Source organism: Panthera onca, chromosome D1, assembly GCF_046562875.1.
Source record: "Panthera onca isolate mPanOnc1 chromosome D1, mPanOnc1 haplotype 2, whole genome shotgun sequence".
NCBI lineage: Eukaryota > Metazoa > Chordata > Mammalia > Carnivora > Felidae > Panthera > Panthera onca.
The window spans coordinates 6,411,368-6,428,884 of record NC_138348.1 but is presented as its reverse complement, the minus strand read 5'-3'; the positions used below and the strand labels follow the sequence as shown (position 1 = coordinate 6,428,884).

Genomic DNA, 17,517 nt, shown 5'->3' with positions numbered 1-17,517 from the left:
AGTGTTTCAAAGGGCCACTATTAATTTTCCAAATCTAAACACAGTGTAAATCTTTGTTGTGGTTATTCTTTGAACTATCAAAAAAGGCACCAGACCCAGATGGTTCTGTCTCGCCTTTGAATAGCAGATGATTCCAGGGCGCCTGGGTGGCTCAGTCGGTCAAACATCTGACTTTGGCTCAGGTCATGATCTCGCGGTTCATGGGTTCGAGCCCCGCGTCAGGCTCTGTGCTGACGGCTTGGAGCCTGGAGTCTGCTTCAGATTCTGTGTGTTCTTCTCTCTCTGCGCCTCCCCTGCTCACGCTCCGTCTCTCTCAAAAATAGATAACCATCAAAAAATTAAAAAAAAATAAATAGCAGATGATTCATATGCTATTTACACTGTTCCAGACCCCAGGGAAAGATGGTAACACTCTAGCATACTTTATGATGTTGATAAAATGGGAATAGCCAACTCTGAGGAATATGCTGCAAAAAACAAATGTTGCTTATAAATCATATAGATGCAAACTCTCTAAATAAAATACCAAATCTCATCCGGGAGTGTATCAAAAGAATAATACACCATGAGGTTTATTTCAGAAGAGTAAGGGTGATTCTCCATGGAGAATCTATTGACATCATTCATTACATGCACAATTAAATAAGAAAACCATGCAATTGTATTCATTCTGTTTGATAAAAAAACATCATCTATTTCAAATAAGAAAGCTCTTGGGGGTGCGCCTGGGTGGCTCAGTTGGTTAAGCGTCTGACTTCGGCTCAGGTCATGATATCACGGTTCGTGGGTTCGAGCCCCACGTCAGGCTCTGTGCTGACAGCTCAGAGCCCGGAGCCTGCTTCAGATTCTGTGTCTCCCTCTCTCTCTCTGTCCCTCCCCGACTCACACTCTGTCTCTCTGTCTCTCTCTCAAAAATAAATAAACATCAAATAAAAGCTCTAAGTCAACTAGTGGAAATGATGCTGAAAGCAGTTCTGATGTTTATTGACTTCCAGAAGAAAGAGTGGTAGGGTATGGATGCTGAGGTCCCGGGCCAGCCCCGTGAGACACCTCCAGGGCTAACACTTCCCCAGTTGGGGCCACTGGACGCTTCGAAGTGGTGTTTCTCCTGGCCATGGAACCTCTGAGTCTCTGAGCTTCCTGAGATTCCATGAGTGGATTAAACAAAATGAACACGATATACCCATATGTCGGAGATTTATTATAGGAATTGGCTCGCATAATTATGGAGGCCGAGAAGTCCCACAGTCTGCCGTTTGTGGACTGAACTGGGAAAGCCAGTGGGGTAAGTCAGTCCAAGTCTGAAGCCCAAGAACCAGGGGAACCGACAGCGTGGGTCCCAGTCCAGAAGGGCAGGAGAAGGTGGCGGTCCCAGCTCAGAGAGCAGGTTCACCCTCCCTCGCCGGTTTTCTCTCCGGGCCCTCAACGGACTGGATGGTGCCCACCAGCACTGGGGCGGGGGACCTTCTTTACTCCGCCTGCTGATCTAAATGCTAGTCTTTTCCAGAAACAGCCCCACAGACACACCCAGAAATAAAACCTCTCTGGGCATCCCTTAGCCCAGTCAAGCTGACACAGAAAATTAACATCAAAACGTGTCACCTAAAACAGTCTCCAAAATTCTTTTTCTGCTTAAACAAAAACAGAGTCGTTTTTATTCTACACAACCTTTATATGTTCGGTTTGTCCTGCTTTCTATTGTTTTTCTGCTTCCTTGCTTTCTTTTCTAATGATTGGGTTTTAAATATCTTTTCTTTTTTTTTAAATTAATTAGTTAATTAATTAATTTGTTTTTGAGAGTGTGTGAGTGAAAGAGAGAGAATCCCACGAGGTGCAGGGAGAGAGAGAGAGAGAAGGTGCAGAGTCTGGAGCCGGGCTTGAGCTCACAAACCATGAGGTCATGACTTGAGCCAAAGTCGACACTTAACCAGGCGCCCCAGTACGTTTTCTTTCTATTGACTCAGAAGGTATACACTCATTTCTTCTTTCTTTCTTTCTTTCTTTCTTTCTTTCTTTCTTTCTTTCAGGGTGAGTGAGCGCAAGGGAGAGGCAGAGAGAGAGAGGGAGAGAATCTTGAACAAGATCCGTGCTTGATCCCACGACTGTGAGATCATGACCTGAGCCGAAATCAAGAGTTGGACGCTTAACCGACGAAGCCACCCAGGCGCCCTACAATTTCTATTCTTTTGGAGAGTACTCTTACATTTCACCAAGTGTATTGACAAAAGTCTAAACTTAGTCAATGGATCTATCTCCCTTCAACCTATACAAAGCCTTTAGAACACTTTATTATTATCGCTCTCTGTTCTTTTGGGTTTTTGCTCTCCAGTACTTAATTTTGACTTTTTAAGAACCACCCCCAAATTGGACATCATCCTCAGTCACTTATTTGCTCTTCATTCCTTCTTCCCTCTCTGATCTCTTCTCTCTGATCTCTTTTCATTCTGATCTCTTCCCTCTCTGATCTCTTTTCATTCTTTCTGAAGTTCATCTTCTAGAAGTTCCTCCTGTCTGTTGGTGATAAACTCCTATATTCAGTTGGTCTGAATGCCCTCACCTTGGTATAAGATAGGGATGGCCGTCCTTGCTCATGAGACCGGGGTGAGTCAAAGTCTCTCCTCCTCGGCCATTTCTCTGAAGCCCCAACACCTTGGGAAGTCAGAGTCCCTTCACTCAGGGTCTGCACACGGGCTGGGCTGGCTTCTAGCCATCCGTCTCCCCTTCCCAGACTCGATGTACCAGATCTTGCCACCTCAAGCAGTTCTGGTCAAAGCCCCTTAGCCTGGCATTCCAAGCCCCGTACCTTCCAGACTTACCATGCCCCTGCTCGGCACAGACACACGACGTGACCTGCCCTTCCTCAGACCCCTGGCCTTTCCCTCCTCTGTGCACTGGCTCTGGGAGACACTGAGAGAAGTAAAATAGTTCTCTGTGCCAAGATATGCTCTGCCTTGGGGAGTGGGGAGGGGACAGCTGGCGGGGAGGTAGGGGGCCCAAAAAGTGTCTGGACAGAGAACGAAGAAAGGGGAGGTTCTCCCTGCAAAGGCCCCCTCTCGCAAAGCTATGTGTGGCCATGGACGGTTTAATAAGGCACAACTTGACTATCAAAATGCTAGATTATGGAAGACATAAGGTGACAGGGGACCCATATGAAGGAGGAAAGCACTTGGAGGGTTCAGAGACAAGGCAAATGAAGGGAGCAAGGAAAGTAAGAGTCTGAAAGTTCCAGCAATTTCTAGAAGGGAAACACTCAAAATAGGGGGGTGAGGAGGCCTCTGGGGAGAATACCCCTGTAGGGTTCTGAGGTCTCACCCCCTCCTCGGCCTCTCATGGTTTCCTGGATTCCATGCCATTTTCTGAAAAATCTGGGGGGACAGATACTGCTGAGTCCCCGGCACCCTGATTTGGATACTTTCAAACTGAAAGACGAAGGCAGCTCCCCACCCCTCTCCAAGCACGTCTTCTGTTTTATATACGCTGGAGGGGAGGGGACCGATAGCGCCTTGTAAGTGAGTTCCCCGTGGGGCATGGGACTTGTGTCGCAGTTGCTGTTGAGACACTTGGAGCCCCCAGTTGGACTTGGCCTGCTGTGGCTGGTCTTGGATCCCACAATCAGGACGGATGGCGCGGCTGCTGCCGAACAGGGGTGGGTGCTGACTTGCCGCTTGGACGTGCTCATCGTGACCTCTGCTGGTAGCTTCTAGAAATGTGGGCGGAATACGGAGCCAGCAACCTCATGTGGGCCCTGGGCCCGGGGCACACAGTTGGAACCAGAGTGCATACCACAGGGAGGAAAAGAGAGTGCTGGTCTCAAACAAAAACCACTGAGGCATTGTGGTACCCACGACCACCTCCATGGCTAACAACCGGGACCGGTTGGGAACGAAGGTTTCTGGCCCTTGGCACCTCACTGCGAACCAGTGAGGGTTACTGAACACACACACTTTAGTAGTTAGCATCATCGGACTCTATGGCAACAGCAGCTGAAAAGTTGCTGTCACTGCTGACGCGCAGCGGACAGCCTCGGCCAGTGCTTTTATTCCTCTGCGTCACCAGGCAAGGTGTGCCAAGTGCCTTTACGCCTTCCGTAGGGGCTGTGGAGTCTCTTGCAGGTGTCATCAGTGGATCAGGCCGGAGCACGATATGAGCTACTGCTGTTGTCCTGACTTTCCACTACGTCGATGACACGGACCCTGGTTCCTACTGAGCCAACTGTCCATGTTGCCTCACACGCCGCTCAGATACAGATAAGCAGAGATGGTTGGGCTTTGGGTGAGGGCAAAATCCGGGGTCCTGCAACGCAGGTAACTTCCTTCAGGGACGTCTGGGCACCTACTGAGGATAAATTGCCGGCCTTATGCCTCCGACTACAAAGAAAGAAGCCCTATGCCAGTTTAGCTTCTTTGTATTTTGAAGGCAGCAGACTCCACATTTAAGAACCTTACTGAAGCCCGTGCGCCAGGCCAGCAGGCGAGAGACCGTGCCTGAAGGCCCTCTGGAACAGGAAGTTTTGGAAGATCAAGAAGCTGCGAACCCGGCGCCGCCACTGAGCCCCGTCTCCTGCACACCCCACAGAACGACGGTCTCAGCTTCGGAAATTCCATTCCACCAGTTCTCAGGGTCTTCTCCCTGCCGCTGGGATGTGCCTTCTGTAGAACCCCACACGCATCCCCTCAGCACATGACAGATGCGTGCGTGCTGGCCAGGTTTCCATGGCCATCACACGCAACTCTCTGCCTGAGGACTTTCCCTGGCCACCGAAGTCTGTGTACCCACACAGGGGCAGGCTGGAAGCCAACCCCCCAGGAGCAGCCCTCTTCCACCCATGACGGGTGTGAGTTGCTGGGGAAGTGCCCTCGCTGCCTTGCCCTCGGGCTATTGCTGAAGGGTTAGATGCTGGCTCCCAGAATTCTCTAGGAAGGAAATTTCTAGTATGGTCAGCTGCAGTTTCAACCTGCTGGAAAAGTCAACCTGAGTTGAAGTAAAGAACACAACAGACGGAGGGCACCTGGGTGGCTCCGTCGGTTAGGCGTCCAACTTCAGCTCAGGTCAGGATCTCACAGTCCATGAGTTTGAGCCCCGTGTTGGGCTCTGTGCTGGCAGCTCAGAGCCTGGATCCTGCTTCGGATTCTGTGTCTCCCTCTCTCTCTGCCCCTCCCCCCTCTCAAAAATAAATAAACATTAAAAAAAAAAAAAGGAACATAATAGACGGGATGTCTAACAGAAGGGATACCTCTTAGGCATGAAACAGGGAAATCAGAATACCAGACTGAGAAGATCTAAGAGGAAGGACTAAAGAAAACAGCTGCACAAGAAAAGCTAAGATATGGAAGGTAGAAATAAAGATGTTAAAATCTGAAAAACAGGGATTCTGGAGAGAAATCTAAACATGGAGGGAGAAGATGTTTGAAGAAATAATGGAGACAAACTTCCTGGAATCATATAAACATAAAGCACCTTGGATCACAAAATGCCCAAAGAGTGCCAGGAGAAGAAAAAAGAATAACTCACATCTACACACACCATCTAGAACTTTACGAATAGCGCAGATAACACGGATAGGAAAGAGCATACCACATGCAAAGCAATGAGAACGAGACCAATGTCAGGTTTTTCCATCGCAACGCTGAAAACAAGAAGACGATCAAGTAATATTTTCAAAGTATTGAAGGAAAAGATTTAGGATCTAGAAATTTATATCCATCCAAACTGCCAAATAGGACAGATGGGTCCCCTATACCAATTATTAAAAGAAGTTACATGAGCTGCGTGTATCATTTAAAGGAAAAATAGTGATGCGTGATTCAACTTTTACGATGTAGAGATGGGTGGAGCATCTGAAAGCAAGAGTATGGAAAAGCATTTACCAGGCAGAAAGAAAAATACTAAGCAGAAGAAACTGGGATTTGGAAACGAATTTGACAATAAATTTCATATTTAAAAAAAAAAAAGAAACCGGGGGGAGCTATGCTAACATCACATAAACAAGGATGAAAAGCATCTGGAGGGATGGAAAGCATCACTCCGTAAGAAAGGGTTCAATTCACAAAAGGAGACAGCAGTTTTGAATGTGTTGTACTTAATACCATAAACTCAAAATCGATTAAGCAAAAGGTGACAGACTACAGGAAGAAATCCTTCAGTCCCCTCAGGGATCCACAGCTGATGAATGTCCATCGATGGAGCCACTTCAGAAAACATTTGGTGGCATCGCCTAAAACTGTGACAAATTCCGTGCCCGAGAAATGTCCTAAGAGGAACTTTCACACCGGCACAGATTACCTACCAGAATATTTACAACTGGGGGAGGGGGAGGCGGGGAGGAAGAACCCCAAGGGCCACCAGCCGAAGAGTGAATGGAAAAATTGTGAGAGAGTCCCGCAAGGAAATATTATTGGCAGTCAAAACAAATGAACTACAGCAACCAGGAGAATCAAAGTAATATATTAAATGAAACATCAGCCCCTAAATATGACATTTGGCATGTCATCCTTTTCATAAGGTTAAAAACCGCCTTTTTAAAAAGTTTATTTAGAGAAAGAGAGACTGAGCAGGGGAGGGGCAGAGAGGGAGAAAGAGAATCCCAAGCAGTCTCCGCACTGTCACGGAGCCTGATGTGGGGCTCGAACTCACAAACTGAGATCATGAGCCAAAATCAAGAGCCAGATGCTTCCCGACTGAACCGCCCAGGTACCCCTAAAAAAACCTTTTAGAAAACGCACGTAGATAGAAGAAAATGACATGGGAAGAAGACAAGGGCATACAGAGTCCAAGTTGGTTGCCTTGGGTGGAGGAACGGAAGATGGGACGGACAGGGTTTAGGATGGGAGGGTGGAGGCAAATGATAGCTTGGGTTGTTGTAGAGTCAGCTGGAGTCTTTGTTTTGTGGTGGTGAGTTTGAAGGTGCTTACATTATTAAAAATAATCAACTAGGGGCGCCTGGGTGGCTTAGTCGGTTGAGCGTCCAACTTCAGCTCAGGTCATGGTCTCGTGATCTGTGAGTTCGAGCCCTGCGTCGGACTCTGTGCTGACAGCTCGGAGCCTGGAGCCTGCTTTGGATTCTGTGTCTCCCTCCCTCTCTGCCCCTCCCCTGCTCATGCTTTGTCTCTCTCACTCTCAAAAATGAATAAATGTTAAAAAATTTTTTTAATCAAATATTTAAATATAATAATTTATGGACCAAAAATGGAATCATATGGAAATTAGAAAACACTCAAAACTAAACTATAATAAAACACTAGACACTTCACACCTACCAGGATAGCTACTATTAAAAAAAAAAAACCCATAATGTGTTGGCAAAGATATGAAGAAATTGGAAAACTTACGCACTGTTGGTGGGCATGTAAAATAATGCTACCACTATGAAAAACAGTATGCTGATGGTTCCTTAAAAAATTAAAAATAGAGGGGCGCCTGGGTGGCTCAGTTGGTTAAGCATCCAACTCTTGGTTTCGGTTCAGGTCATGATCTCATGGTTCATGGGTTCAAGCCCCACATCAGGCTCCGTGCTGACGGCACGGAGCCTGCTTGGGATTCTGTCTCCCTCTCTCTCTCTCAAAAATAAACATTAAAAAAAATTTTTTTTTTAATTAAAAATAGAATTACCCTATCATCCAGCAATTCCACTTCTGGGCATATCTTCAGAAGAGTTAAAACCAAGGTCTCAAAGAGATACTTGTACACCTGTACACCCACGTTCATAGCAGCATTATTCACAATAGCTAAACGGTGGAAGGAATCCAAGAGTCCACCGATGGGTGAATGGATAAGCAAACTGTGGTATACACAAACAATGGGACAGGCTCATCCGTAAAAAGGAAATTCTAACATGCGCTAACAACATGGCTGAACCTTGAAGACATTCTGCCAAGCCAGTCGGAAAAGGAGAGTGTTTGCACAAAATTGTGAATGTATTTACCACTATTGAGCTGTATGCTAAGAAGTGGTTACAATGGGATGGGGCGCCTGGGTGGCTCAGTCGGTTAAGCCTCCAGCTCTTGATTTCAGCTCAGGTCACGATCTCATGGTTTGTGGGATCAAGCCCAACACCGGGCTCTGACAGCTGACAGCACAGAGCTTGCTTGGGATTCTCTCTGCCCCTCCTCCCACCACTCACGTTCTTCAAAATAAACATTCAAAAAAATGCTTTAAAAATGGTTATGATGGGAAATTGTATGTACATTTTAACTTACTAATTAAATAATTTAATTTATTACTAAATTAGGCATCTGGGTGGTTCAGTTGATTAAGTCTCTGACCTCAGCTTAGGTCATGATCTCACAGTTCGTGGGTCCGAGCCTCATGTTGGGTTCTGCGCTGACACCGTGGAGCCTGGAAACCTGCTTTGGATTCTGTGTCTCCCTCTCTCTCTGCCCCTCCCCCGCTTGTGCTCTCTCTCAAAAATGAATAAACATTAAACAAAATTTTTTTAATAATAATAACTAAATACAAATGCATACAGACCTGCATCAAAGGACATTTTGGCCTGAAAGGGTAAGACTGTCCCACAAAGGGAAAAGAGCACCTTTGTAGAGAAATGATCTAGAAGCCATCTCTTTAACCAGGTGATCAAAATTAGCACCACCAGTGATTGGGACCTTCTCCATCACCACCATGCGCCTTAGATAAGCAATAGGAACACATCAGTCCTAAGCTATTTTTGCTAAAATTGTTTAACCCAAATCTAAGTATGCATAAAGAATCACAGATATCCAAACATGGTACATTGTAATAAGATAACTGGCTTGAACTTGTAAAAAAAAAAAAAAAAAAAAAAAAAAAGCCCATTAAGGTATCTGTTCTAAAAGAGGTTAAACAGACATAACAACTCGATGTAAAACCTATGCATGTTGTGTGTAGAAAGGAGTAGAACATGGCAAATCTTACAAAGCGGTGGCCTCATGAAGGGCATACAATTCTTTCACCTTTTCTTCAGGCTTGGGCGCGGGCAGGAGGTCGAGCCGAAGTGCCCACGCACAAGGGTTAGAATAAGAGCCACAGGATAAACTCAGGCGAGTGTGAGAAAAAGGGAAATTCATATTTCTGATTCGTGAAATAGAAACAAACTAATAGCAAAGAAGAATGACAACAAAGAACTGATGCGCTGAAGAATAATGAAATGTCTACCAAGACTGACAAAAAAGGAGAAAGCACAATAATATTAGATACAAAAAAGGAGACACAATGTGGATAGCCAAGATTACAAACATAAGGCAGTTCTACAAAGAACTCTGTGATAAATTTGAAAGCACAAAGATAACAAAATAGGAAAACATTTTTCCTTAAAAGTATCACAGAATCCAGAACAGAGAAACCTAAACGATCTATTATCACCAAAAATCTAGAGTTAAAAATCTCCCCACCTGGGGTGCCTGGGTGGCTCAGTCGGTAGAGCAGCTGACTCTTGATTTCAGCTCAGGTCATGATCCCAGGGTGATGGGATCGAGCTCCACATGGGGCTCCACACTGAGCCTGGAGCCTGCTTGGGATTCTCTCCCTCTCCCTCTGCTCCTCTCCCCAGCTCGTAATGTCTTGCTCTTGTAACAAGACAAACCAAAAAAAAAACTTCCTACCCACCCTAAACATGCCAGGCACCATGGTTTTACAGCAAGCTTTACCAAAAATTTTAGAAATCCAAAATTCCAATGTTGTACAAACACTTGTAATGACAATAGAACCCTCTCTAACTCATTTTATGAAGTTGGAATAATCTCGATATAAAAACAGGGGCAGCGCAGGAGAGAAAAAACTTAAACCATCTCATTTCTGAGCCTGGATGCCAAAATGCCCCCAAATATCAGAAAAACAAGTCCAGCAATATATTGGAAAATATATCATGGCTGTTTTATTCCAGGAATGCAAGGATGTTTTAAGATGAGAAAACTGTCAAGGTAGCTTACCGCAGTCACAGGCTAAAGGAGAAAAAACACGTGGCTCGCTCAGATTACCAGGTGTGCTCCTTGGCACCCGTATGCCGGTGGCCGCATGGTGAGGGAGGAGGCGGGTGGGGAAGTTCTAGTGGAAATGACCTGCCGTAAGGCCGATGCTAAAGTGATACAGGCGCAGAGCCCGAAGGGCCACAAGTCTCAAACCTAACAAATTACTACTATTGGGCATCCAATTGCATGGACTGACCATGGCATCGTGGGGGGCGGAGGGGGAGCTCTTAGAATACTCAGCTCATTCTGGGAGATCTATTCACTCATGGTTGGATTCTGCCGCTAAGCTGGGAAATGGAGGGGGCATTCAACTTCAGAGAATGGCAAAGGGGAGTACTATGCAGAACACAGGACTGTACCTGCATCGGGAAGCTTAGCTACGGCCCACAGGAGCTAAAAGACTGAGAAGAGATGGAGAAATGGTGATGAAAAGGTTTCAGGGGGAAAACAGGGGCTATTAGGTACATCACACAATCACTGAAAGCTAGAGAAATATCTAAGGCCAGGCTTACAGATACAATGCCAAAAAAATCGCAGATACATATGATCAAGCAGGTAACAGTCAAAGGAGTACTCAGAGGAACACTGGTAGCCACGAGTATGCTAGAAAACACGACTGAAATGAAGCACACAACTCAATAAGGTAGCTTTGAGCAAATAAACCCAAAGAAACAGAAGGAAAGGGCCAATAAAGTAGGCAGACATCTTGCAAAGCTAGTCAAAGAAAATAAAATGCACAGAATACAGGACAAATGTTTGTTGGTTTTAACTGCTCTCACCCCGTCTCCTTATTCTGGTAAAAGAACCTCTCTATTCTATGGAGCACGTGGTACATACGAATCAGGTTTGGCTCATCTCGCCTCCCACCAAACCCCCATCCTCCCTATTCAGCTCTGGCCACAGCGCTTGCTCAGGAGAGGGCCAGCGACCCAAGAATACCCACTGATCTTCTGTGAAATACACAGATGCTAAGGGAGGAACTCTTTGCCTGTAAGGACTGAGTGTAAACCAGAGCTTCCTGCAGAAAACAATGGTAGGGAGAAAGAGATTCGTCCACCTACAGAAGCAGAGGTAATCCAAGAAACAAATGAGAGTCCTAACGAAATCATGCCGGACCTGGATCAGCTCTGCCTAGAGCTGTATTCTTAGACCTCTGTCAACGAGCCCTGGTTTGCTTCTGCTAGTTGGAGTTAGATTTTGTCGCTTATAAGTAAGAAGGTCCAAAATGATGCCCCAAACAGCTTAAATACACATGAAATACGACTCAAAAAATATAAACTGCCAAAATGGACTGAAGGATAGAAAACCTGAATAAAATGGCACAGGATTAAAAAGCAAAGATCTACCCCTTAAAAAGGAACCAAACAGAGATATTTTTATAAATAAAGCCTACCAAACTTTGAGGCAACAAATTACTCCTGTTCTACAAATTATTGCAGAACAAAGAAAAAGATAAAGATTAAACATCTCCAAATCCATTCTACAAGGCTAGCATAATGCTGTTATCAAAATGGAACAGCGACACCATTAAAACAAAAAGTGAAATTGGCCCAGAAGTAAATATAAAAATCCTAAAGAAATGAACAAATCCTCTAAAACTAAACAGGGCTTACAAGCAAACCCAAGGACAGCTTGAGGAAGTCTGTTCATGGACAGCAGCACAGTAATAAGATGAAGACTTTTGGTTAACTCAGGAGATAGCAAAATCCATCATTGTTAAATACAGGGTAAAAACCTTCAGCAAGCTGGGAACAAAAGGAAACATTTTCAGCCTAATGGAGTTTATCTAGCAGAAACTTAGAGCAAGAACTGTGTGATGACACATGAGAACCATTCCCATTGGGAGAAAAACAAGGATGCCACCCAACGTTACACTGGAGGTCCTGATCCCTGTAATCCCTAAAGAAAAAAGAGTGTCAAGGATAAAACTACCACCAGTGGGACATGACTGGACTACCCAGAAAGCCAAGAGAATTAACTGAAAAACCACGAGAACTGAAGAATTCAGGGGCGTCTGGGTGGCACAGCCCGTTAAGTGTCATGATCTCATGGTTCACGAGTTAAGATAGCGCTTTTCTCCAAATTGAGCTAGGAGATTTATTCACTTACTAATGTTTGAGAGAGAGAGAGAATGAGCAGAGGAGGAGCACAGAGAGCAGGAGACCCAGAATCTGAAGCAGGCTCTAGGCTCTGAGCTATCAGCACACAGCCCAATGTGGGGCTCGAACTCATGAACCATGAGATCATGACCTGAAGTCAGACACTTAACTGACTGAGCCACCCAGGCACCCCTCAAGCTAGATTTAAAACCCTGCCAATGAAAATCTCAACAGGATTTTTAAGTGGAAATTAACAAGTTCCTTTTAGAGTTCTTATGTAAGAGAAAATATGAAATTTTCAAGGAATAGTAAGGCAGAGATGAGGGAGCTATGAGATTATTAATCCTGCCATAAAACGTGGTAGGTGCACATACATCAACAGATTAGAAATTCCGAAAGGAGACCCATAAATACGCAGGAATTTCGTTTATTTTAAGATACCTTAAATCTGTGAAGAACGACCCCTTCAGTAGATGGTATACAGATGACTATCCCTTTAGCAAAAGTCACTTCCCATAAAAAATAAATTTCAGCCAAGTTCAATATACACATACATACATATCCTTAACTCACCTGAAGTTTGTTTTTTGTACACACAGACATACAAACACATACACATGTATACGTTTAAAGCTATACTAAGATACTATAAAGGAAAGTGAACAAGAAGCAGATAAATGAAGCAGTAGCTGGAGAGGATGTGGGAACAGCGACCGGTGTTTCAGGCTGTTTTGGATGGGAGAGTCTACAGCGTGTTCGATGCTAACACATCCAGTAGAAAGGATGACAAAAACCAAAACTTCCATACAGTCCTTAAGCAGGAGGACAGACAAGCTCCAAAGCACAACAGAAAAGGTTTTAGTCCCACTGGATTACATGGGGACATTAGAGACAAGACAATCCACGAGCACATTTGTACGCTTGGTAACGGAGAGGTGAGGGTTCCCTCCAAAGGCTATGATTTAATGAAGTATGTGGTCAACACCTAAGACAAGGAGGAATTGGCAGACAACGTAAAAGTTTTGAAATACAACATCCCAGAGAAGATCTGCTAGGCAGTGCTGAGTGTCCACTTGAGGTTTTGTTAATTATGAATTTAAGGTAAAACTAGGGAGCTAGGTTGGCTGTTTTCTCTAGCAGTTACTTGAGCATAAGCAGAGAGGTAAACAGGTTGGCCGGGGTTAGGTTTTACTAGATGAACACAGTGGAGGGAAACAAGGGAGCGGGAGGGTATAGGAAAGTGGAGATAGGAGAGTAACAGTAAGAAGGGAAAGGAGCGGGGTGGGGGGGTGGGGAGAGGCCTGCAGATAAAGATAAAGAGGAGGTAGTTGAGCAAGCAAGCAAGAAAGCCAGGACGTGGTGACTGCACAGATGTATGAATTCAAGAAGGGCAATTCCTATCAATGGCAGGGATCCAGGGAGGGACCGAAGACACAGGCAGCAGGCCTGAAGTGGAAGACAAAGAAGTAGGGGGCCACACACAGTGTTGAAGAGACCCACTCCCAGGAGGTAGAAAATGACGACAGAAGCAGGAATAGAAGACTCTAAGCCAGGGGGTAAACTCTTCAACATCTGAACAGTGATTAGGTCAAGGCCAATAATGAAGAGGGAGTGTATGGCCAGAAGTATGAGCTTCAAAGGACAAGTGGGATGGTTTGCAAGAGGGCTGAGGAGTAATGGTCTGTGTAGCCACAAGGCCGCCACCAGGCAGAGGATGTACGCCACGGCACGGAGGTGGGCATTCCTGCAGTCGTGGTGACTGGCATGCCAGGAAAACAGCTTACGAGGCACTATGAAATTTGTCCTGAGTGTCTCTTAGAGGCGGAGGCACTAGATCCTTCCGCCGTGCTCCTGAATGCCTGACTCAGTATTACTTGCCAGCAGGCAACAGAGAAGGATTGCTCCCAGTTAGCAAATACATGCATGAAGGCACAGCACAGGGCCTGGCACTTACTGAGTGCCCAGTGAGAATCTAGGAAAGGTTCCAGCCATTTCCATTTCCTGCCCGTTTAGGACCTGCACCAAGGAGCAGTCTGTAACTTCACGAATCCCTCCTCCCTCCAGAGAGCCACTCAGACACCAGCACAAGTCGTCACCCACCAGGGGTTTAATTCTCCTTGAGCAGAAGGTCAGTTCAGAGAGGGGCCCTGCCTTGTCCCCCATCCAGAGGGGGAAGATCTGCAGAGCACCCCAGGAATGTCTGAGCTCAGAGGAGCCAATCCTAGTCTCTGGGCAAGAGAAGCGGGTCGAGGGACTCAGGCTGCCTCTTCCTCTTCGCTCTCCTCCTCACTCTCATGATACTGTCTGCGATTGGTGTTAACAAAGAGGTCAGAATCATCTTCAGAGCTGGACTCTTCTCCTGATGACTGTGGCTCCACTGGGAGTTCTGGCGGAGTCTGTCTGCATGGGGGAAAGGGACAGGGTTAACCCAATGCCTTCTGGAAAAACTAGACTGGCAATCAAGGAGCCCCATAAAAAGGAGGGCATAAGGCCAAGAAAAATTGTCTAAAGACTACTTCCCACCTCACATCAAAAGTCTGCAAGAACCACTGGTTTTAATAAGGAGTCCAATCACCAACACTCAATGGACTCACACTACATACCAAGTGCTATACTAACTAATTTTACAAGCATTAACTCCTTTAATCCTCACAAAGCTCCCATCTTACAGGCGGGGAAATCCAAGCCTAAGAGATGAAGTAACCTACTTAAACCATTCATTTACAAGTGGTATTGCCATGATTTTAACCCCAGGCATCTGACTTTCAAGCCACACTCACAACCACATATTCTGGAGCTCTCACCAGGGACTCTACACAGATAGAAAGAAGATCTCTATTTTCCCCTCAAGTCTCCAAGGCCTTAGCCCCTATTTTCTGTCCTAAGGCTTGTTCCTCACCTGTTCCTACTGTTGTTGTGCTTCTCAGCCACTTCTGAGAAGGCCTCAGGCCTGTACCAAGAGAAGAACCGAGGTCAGAAAAGACAGAAAAATCTATCAGCAAAAAAGCTGTTTCCAGCTGTCCCTGCCTGGGATGCCATCTTCCCTCCCCCACCTCCACAGCTAGGAAGTCAATATCCCCCAAAATGAGACAGGCAGTGACCAAGGGGACCACCCTACCAGAGCCCTTCCTTCTGCAGAGAGCGCACATGGTCTTTGCAGAGCACAAAGGAGATCTCAGCCTTCACTTTTTCTCCCTCTTCAATCGGGTCAACAATGAGAAAGTCGCCTGCAGGTAAGACAGGAGAAAAGACACAATAAATCCTGCTTGCAGCGGGGGAAACCAAGCCCCCAGGAAACAGTTGTCTCCTATAGGGCTACCTCTCTCACCTCTCTTGATCCAGATGTTCTTCCGGTATTTGGAGGGCATGCTCACCAGGAAGCGCTGCCCCTGGGCTGTCTCCACCTCATGCAGATTGTTCCCTGGGGTCCTGAGTACCTGGTCCAAGAGAGACCAAGAACCAGTCAGCCTCATCAGCCAGCTCAAATACTCAGTGAGCTGTGCTGCACCTTACCGCCATGCTAGGGGTCCAAGGGGAGTAGAAGGATGGGGAGGCAGAGCCGCTTATGCCCAATGCCACTCACCCTCACGATCTGCTGCTGGTCAGAGGGCACCATATGCTCCCCCAGCACCTCCTTCACCACATGCTTCCTCTTGGTGGCCTGAGACATGCTGGGGCCCGTCCCAGGGGGTGAGGGATGGGGAGACTGTCAACTCCTCCTCCTGAGTTTCTTCGATGGCAAGTTCAGAACCCAGGACTGTTCTGAAGACGGAGAAAGACTTTTTACTGACGAGTGACTATGTCCTGGTTAAGAACATGACCTTTAAGGGGCGCCTGGGTGGCTCAGTCGGTTGAGCGTCCGACTTCAGCTCAGGTCACGATCTCGCGGTCCGTGAGTTCGAGCCCCGCGTCGGGCTCTGGGCTGATGGCTCAGAGCCTGGAGCCTGCTTCCAGTTCTGTGTCTCCCTCTCTCTCTGCCCCTCCCCCGTTCATGCTCTGTCTCTCTCTGTCTCAAAAATAAATAAACGTTAAAAAAAAAAAAAAAAAAAGAACATGACCTTTAAAATCTAATTACTAGGATTCAAATTCTATCTTGGCTATGTCCCAGGTGTTCAACTTCCCTAGTTTCAGAGAAAAATAATAGCTAACTCTGATCACCGTTAGTAGAATAAAAGAAGGCAAGCAAAGCACTTAGCACAGCATATGGCACATAAAAACAACTGATTGGGGTGCTTGTGTGGCTCAGTAGATTAAGTGTCCAACTCTTGACATCGTCTAAGGTCCTCATCCCGCAGCTGTGAGATCAAGCCGGGAGTCTGCTTGGGATTCAATCTCTCTCTCTCTCTAAATAAACATTCCATTTATTTATTTATTTATTTAGGAGTCTGTTTGGGATTCATTCTCTCTCTCTAAATAAACATTTAATTAATTAATTAATTATGTATGTATGTATGTTTATTTACTTTTAAAACCAGAGAGACAGAGCACGAGCAAGAGAGAGGCAGGGAGAGAAGACACAAAATCTGAAGCAGGCTCCAGGCTCCCAGCTGTCAGCACAGAGCCCCGCCGCAGGGCTCGAACTCAGGGACCGCAAGATCATGACCTGAGCCAAAGTTGTACACTCCACCGACTGAGCCACGCAGGCGCCCCCGGAAATACACATTTTAAGTAAACATTTTTAAATAAATATAAAAAAAAAACCCTCCTGTTACCACATGTGCTGGCACAATCACAGAAACTAAATACATGTCCTACAGAAATAAGTCATTCCAGCAGCCGCCCGGGGAAGGAGTGTGAGAGGACCTAACTACGTTCCTCAACACATCCGTACATCCCTAGCACAGCCACACAACACAGATGCTCAATTTTTCAACACACTATAGTCAGAGACCCATGGTCCGAGCCAGGAACAAGTTCATAAAAGGTCGGGTAAGCCGGCTTGGTCTGCGGCATCTGATTTCTGACTTGGGTACTGAGAAGACAGGACTCGTTCCACCAAGGCTGAAGGTTTCCAAAGGAAACTGCAAAGTGTCACCTCTAGCTGCTGTCCCCTGCCCTCCTCCCTCCCTCTCCTGGAGGAAAGACGCTGAGAGCGAGACCCACACTTACTCTCTGGCCTGCGTCTCCCACGGGCGCTGCCCGAACGACCTCGTTCTCCAGGAGGCTGAGAGCAGCTCGCCCACGACTCACTTCGCAGCTAAGCCAACGAAGGCACAGAAAAGCGGCCTGCCGGCGGTCACGACGATGGCGTGGACATATACTCAGGTCCCCCGCGCCTCTGGCTTCTAGCCGACTCCTCCAAGCCCAGTGACGACGAGGACTACGCGAGCCCTCCTGGGTCGGATCCTTCCGAGCACCGTACTTCCGGTGCTACCGCGGAAGCCTCCTGGCTACCCTCCCCCGCTTCGTCCGTCTCTTTAACTCTTCCCACCGCCAGGTCAGCCGAGGCTAAGTTTTTAAGTTCCCGATGCGTGCAG

The 17,517-nt window shown here is 46.4% G+C and overlaps 1 protein-coding gene and 1 non-coding gene across 2 annotated transcripts; one reads left to right on the top strand and one right to left on the bottom strand.

Annotated features, from left to right (window-relative positions):
• The first annotated feature begins 723 nt into the window (after positions 1–723).
• On the top strand, positions 724–808 carry TRNAR-UCG (transfer RNA arginine (anticodon UCG)). Its single transcript has one exon. It is a non-coding gene; the product is annotated as a tRNA-Arg (tRNA).
• An 11,831-nt stretch (positions 809–12,639) lies between these two features.
• Positions 12,640–17,403, bottom strand: EIF1AD (eukaryotic translation initiation factor 1A domain containing). The gene is made up of 6 exons (XM_060607288.3): positions 17,150–17,403; positions 15,624–15,802; positions 15,369–15,477; positions 15,159–15,267; positions 14,940–14,990; positions 12,640–14,440 (listed from the first exon to the last, which is right to left on the bottom strand). Exons 2-6 carry the CDS (start codon positions 15,708–15,710, stop codon positions 14,296–14,298), a joined length of 501 nt encoding a protein of 166 aa, XP_060463271.1. The 5' UTR covers positions 15,711–15,802; positions 17,150–17,403; the 3' UTR covers positions 12,640–14,295.
• Between the last annotated feature and the right edge of the window lie 114 nt (positions 17,404–17,517).